We start from the raw sequence: 6000 nt of genomic DNA on the forward strand, positions 1-6000 counted from the left end.
TGATAGTGAAGATTCCATTAATCTTATATATTTCTTCTCAGTTGATGTTGAGTGCATCTGTTGGTACTACAGTCTCTCCATGTTCTTTTCATTGGATTTATGCCTTTGTCCTGTTAATGCTAAATGATAGTTTGACTTTATTGCTTTGTTAAACATCTTCCTCAGTGTGTAACTAATATCGGCTGAGCGGTGGGAGCACTAAGTGCATTTATGTGCTCTCTTTGCCAGGCAAAAATAAATCTTTATTTATGGAGAGACAACCATGGTAAATGGAAATATTCAACCTTGTCAGGGAAAAAGGAAGATTTAGCTCAGCTATGTGAATCGTTGGGTCTGCTTGTGAGATTTGGAGAGCTCTCTCTAGAATTGAGTCTGCATATGCATTAAGATTTCACTTTTTATAGGATGGTTAATTCAAGGTGCTTGGGCTGTTGATTTACTGTAGCTGTTTGTAACTAATAAATATAAAGTGATCCAGTGCAACACTTTATATAATATACATGGACAAGGCCTTGATTTCCCTCAACTGCAGAGAGTCAAACAATTTAATTTCAAATGTTGCCTGTCTCACAAATATTTATTATCACATTTTAGTATAATTATCCACTCATTTTCATTTCCCTGCCTTTCGTCTTTATAAATTCAGTACACACAAATTTCATCAGTAAAATACGATTTTCTGTCTAGTCTAGTCCTAGACTAGACACATCCAAAAGACTTGCAGCTACTTAAAGGGCATACACTGATCAGTCACAACATCAAAACCACTGACAGGTGAAGTAAATAACACTGATAATCTCGTACAATGCAATGTTCTGCTGGGAAATCTTCGTTATTTATGTGGCTGCCACATGACACGAATCACAATAACTGTTAATGAATGTCCTGAAGAATGTGGAAAAACAGCTCAAGGTATCAAATCTGGCCTACAGATTTCCCAGGATACAGGTAGACTGAATTTCCTGAAGACTCTACCTAACAGTGCACAGGATTTGCCGCCAACACCCTAACAGAATTTGTGTTTATGCCTCAGCAAGTCAGAGCCAAGTTCGATCCATGGTTGGACCTCCCTGTGCATTGTCTTGTTGGGGGGTTTGTAGAAAGCCATTCCCATAGGGTGGTGTTATTGGTCTACAGTGCATCCACATGAATACCATAATCCAAAGTTTCCTAGCAGAGCATTGCATTAAAACAATATGATCAGTGTTCTTCAATGTCACTTCATCTGTTGTTGCTCATTGGCTTTTGATCTGAAGCATTTGCAGGAATTTTTCACTGACAATTCACTGACAGCGATTGAAAAACAGCAAACAACTAGAAGTAGTAGCATTTAGAATAGACACAACTGAAATACATTTGTGAAAAGCCATGTATTACAGCTCAGGATTGAAGAATGTGATATTTTTTTGTGAAAGGGAATCTTCATAAATTAGCGTATAAATTAGAGTGTGCAATCAGCTACACTTATTCCATCTGCACTTGTCATTAGTACAGTCCTGTGAAATGATATGCATTAAGAAAAGGGGTTTTACATTTCCAAACCAATAAGATGAGAACTCTGCACTCCAACATCAAGCAGTTCAGGTGCCAAGAAATGCATAAACTGCTCTTGCAATGCCCTCTTATTAAAGCTGGACTTCAGTGTTGCAATGTTTAGCTCAGCCATGCACTCATTGCTCTCTGCTCCTTCTACAGATCTTTTACCCCGTGATGGACTATGACTGGTAAACTCATCTCCCAATTCAAGGTGGTCCAACTGGGAAGATAAACCATTTGTCATCTGTACATCCTACACCTCGTCCAGAAAAATGAGGACTTTATTTCCGGGCGTTGTATGTGTTCTCTGTCTTGGCCTTTCCTTGGATGCATTGTCTTTGAGTGGATCGAGGACAGAGACACTAGATGGAGAGGAAACTGAAGCTGGGACCACAAGAAACAAGCTTCTCAAAAGAGTGAGACGTGGCTGGATGTGGAACCAGTTTTTCCTGCAGGAGGAGTATACAGGCAGCGACTACCAGTACATTGGCAAGGTAATAGTACTGCCAATGCCTTCTGATTTTAAGTTTCATTAAACATTGAAATAGTCCTTTATGACATTACATACAATTCTGGAATTATATAAAATCCCCTAGATAAACTATAAAGACAATCCTCAGTCACGTTTGCTCTTCTTTTGTTGTTAATTGCAGGCTTTATGAATATAAATGTTTGCTAATATGAATCACTGTTTAACCAGTTTGCCCATGGCTTCTGTGCCTGCAAGCATAATTATTTCAATCACTGCTGATGATCATTGCTATACAAGTTTGTTGTTTGTTTGTTGTTATTTAATGCCATATAAAAGGGTGATAAGTCATGATTGACAGCTGAGCCCTGGTCACAATTGGCACTGTATTGGCATGAACTCAAGACTGCTGCTTGATCACTACAATGCAGGCCCTGACTCCTCTGAATTATGTCACCATCACAAAATGACAGCACTCGTATCTGCAATATTTTGGCTAAATATTTTTTTGTACAGCGGAAGGAAGTTGAGATGTGTCTCATCTATCTATATATTAGTCAATGATAGGACTATTAGCTTTTATTACTATCACTATTAGCTCATCGTTATCAAAACAACGTGACCTTTGTTGTATGGTTAGTTTTGTTAGGTTTAGCAACAAAACTACTTATGTTCTGTTATAACATATGTCACATAAAGTTATGTTTTGTACTTAACATAATGTAGTAGGTTAGTCACTGTTGACTTCTGGTCTACTGACAAAAGTGCTGTGCTTGTTTCATGGTCACAACTTGACTGTTACATTAGTTGCTTTCAGCAGCAACAGGCAGCTTTCTTTCAGTTAGAAAGTCCCGATATGCCCACTGTAATCAAGCTGCTAGATGGCAGAACAGGAGGTTGGCAATTATTTGGTAACAACAGTAAAGCATTTAGTAACTCAAGACCAACATAGTTTTAAAGGAGACCAAACCAGAGCTAAACACAGAGTGAATATTGAACTAAAACTCAATTACTTGGCCGGAAACCACACTGTAATGTATGCATTATTTCTGCCCACAAGTGACCAAAAAAATACTGTTTTAAGAAACTACATGTAGAATTTGAACATTTTCAACTTTAGTGCCCCTCTTTGAAAATGTTTTAAGTTAGAAGCACATAAAAAAAAAAAAATGCACTAAGGTCCTACCTGATGCTCACAAAGGCAGCACAAATTACACTGAACACATACAGCAGCACTGTATAACATGTATTTTAGGGCCACTCTAGATGTATGACACAGTTCCATTGTTGCTGTGGAGCACTGGAAGCAACCGTTGCTCTGATTCTGTTTCCTCAGACTGTCTCATAATTATGGAATATCTAAAATTGTTACAGTGGGATATTTTTACTCTCCCAAACTGTGAGGACATGTTGATGATAATCTGTTTGTGGCACTGTGACTGTGCTGTGCTCCACACATTGAGGACAGAAAGGCTGACAGTAGGAGAATAGCAGCATTCGCACCAAAACAGAATGTCTAATGTGAAGTGAATATATCAGGAAAGTGTAGATTTTCACAGTTGACATGCACATATGTAATGAATGGTGAATACCATCCTGTTTTAGCTTTTTATCTTCTTGTTGTTTTATTAAAACACATAATATGCTGCATATTGCATTACGTTTTCAGGTCGACTGCCCGTTTGTCTGTACATCAACCTTAAGGGAATTTCTTCAAGTTTGATACAAATGTTCAGTTGCACTCGAGGATGGTGGTCAAAGGTATGGGCCATTGTGACCTCATTGCATCCTTTTTTGGTAAACATGATATCTCAAACAAGCATTGAGAGAATTTTATCAAATGTAGTTCAAATTTCCAAAATGAATCAGGCATGAACTGATTAGATTTTAGTGGCCCAAGATCAGAGGTTAAAGTCAGTGTGATCTCACAAAACACATTTTTGGCCATAACTCAGGAATGTATACGATGATTCCAATAACATTTGACCTACAAATGTCTTATATGATAAAACAATGAAATATCTACTATGACACCAATATTCTACAAAAAATATTTTATTATTCAATGCCACAGCTCAGGAACAGCAACTTGCCTTGAGCGCGGAGGCATACAACCACAATACGGTAATTCTAGTTCAGCATGTTTCTCTGCTGCTTCTGCACACCCTTCGAAAAACAGAAACACATTTTCATTTATATGTGTTTAAGTAAGAAGGGAAAATTATGCAAATATACATCAATCAGCCACAACATTAAAAGCACAGGTGACAGGTGAATTGATTAACATTAATCATCTTGTTGTGCAATGTTCTCCTGCGAAACCTTGGGTCCTCACATTCATATTAATGTCACTTGACTCGCACCATCAACCCAAATACCGATGTAGAATATATAAACAACCTCCTGGCAACAGCAATGGCAGTACCCCCCAAAGTAGGTCAATGTGCCCTGCCACACCATAAAAACTGGTTAGGAATAACTCAAGGAATGTGACAGAGCCGAAGGCACTGATCTGATCTACAAATTCCCAAGAATTCAATCAGACAAGGATCTGTGGGATATGCAGGAAAATGTTTGATCCATGGTGTTTGATCCATGGAGGCACCAACTTACAGTACCTGAAGGATTCACTGCCAGTGGCCAAATGCCAGACACCACAGGACAACTCCAGAAGTCTTTGTGTCTCTGGCTCTATGTGTCAGAGCTGTTTTGGTGACTCGAGGGGAACCAAGGGTACATTTATAGTGCATACACAATACCTTTGCCCCTCTGTAGGAACTTAATAGAAAGTGTCATGCAGCTTGAACCCTCAGAGGTTGTAGATTTGTGTACAAATATCATCCTACCTTAATATTGCAAATGTTTTGACTATAGTATTTCTTCACTATTGAATGATGATGTAATTCAACATCGTTACCAGTGAGATCCAAGTTCAAACACTTATCTAAAATCCAGGGCACTGCTGGAAGAGAAGGCGGTCTTTTGCCCAAGACCGCATTCAGAATGTCATACCACTTGATGTTTTACAGATTACATATTATACAACATCAATCTCGGGGCCAAGAAAAAGTTAAATCCAGTCGTGTGTGCCATGGCGACCTGCCACAGGAGGCTGTACATTAAACATGCAGATGTATTATTGCACTTGTAACAAAGTGTATAATGTTCACTCACCTTGTGTACAGATTATAGTGTTATCTAGGGCATTTCCATCTAACTGTCTGCTCTGTTTAATATGAAGAGGAATTTCTCACTCAAAGCCCTATTTATGAAGTTAGCGCACAGTGTGGCGTGATGGTAGTTGAAGCTGTGCTGTTTGATCAGTAACCAGATGCCGTGAGGTATTGTGATGCTCCGTATGAAGCCTGCTGTCTGACACCACAAAACAGAGTAGGCTTTGAAACAAATCGAGTTTGCCATGATTGAGGTAAACACAAAGAGAAGCAAGATGGAGTCAGCAGACTTTACTTCCCTGCTGGGGTGTTGCATTCACTGTAGGGGGTCTGCTGGGTGCTTCAGATATGGTTTAGAGACATATTAGCAGGGATGTGGGTATGATGAGCAGGGGCAACAATATGGTTAAGCAAACACTGTTAATGTTTCACTCCTGGTACCATGGAGGACAGACATTTAAGAGAGATTTGAGAATATCCAATACAGAATATATATACAGTCCTCATCCGGTTCATTTATATTTAGTCACACAGTTGAACAAAAATCATTACCTTCAGATGCACTCGCTTGACATTTCGCTTGGCAGTTGATAACTGCGCAAATACTGATGATGACAGTAAAATGCTGATGGGAGGATTTTACTTTATACCCTGTTTGACCTCAGTGTGATCAGCAATGGCAGAGTGGCACTATTCGTATTTCGGCTGGTCTCCACAGGAAGCAGAATCTAATCTAAGGCTATGTTAATACGACTGCTTCGGCTGATATTTAACTTTAACAGCTCTCCTGTTAACTTTGATAAGCTAAAGATATGTAACGTT

At 38.9% G+C, this 6000-nt stretch overlaps 1 protein-coding gene across 1 annotated transcript in view; it reads left to right on the plus strand.

Annotated features, from left to right (window-relative positions):
• Positions 1-6000, plus strand: part of LOC115573243 (cadherin-6-like) — an 87204-nt gene that overhangs the window by 23853 nt on the left and 57351 nt on the right. The window contains exon 2 of the mRNA XM_030403943.1: positions 1696-2030. Coding sequence (XP_030259803.1) covers positions 1809-2030 — 222 coding nt within the window. The 5' untranslated portion in view covers positions 1696-1808. The remainder of the gene's footprint in view (positions 1-1695; positions 2031-6000) is intronic.

Source organism: Sparus aurata, chromosome 21 (assembly GCF_900880675.1).
Source record: "Sparus aurata chromosome 21, fSpaAur1.1, whole genome shotgun sequence".
NCBI lineage: Eukaryota > Metazoa > Chordata > Actinopteri > Spariformes > Sparidae > Sparus > Sparus aurata.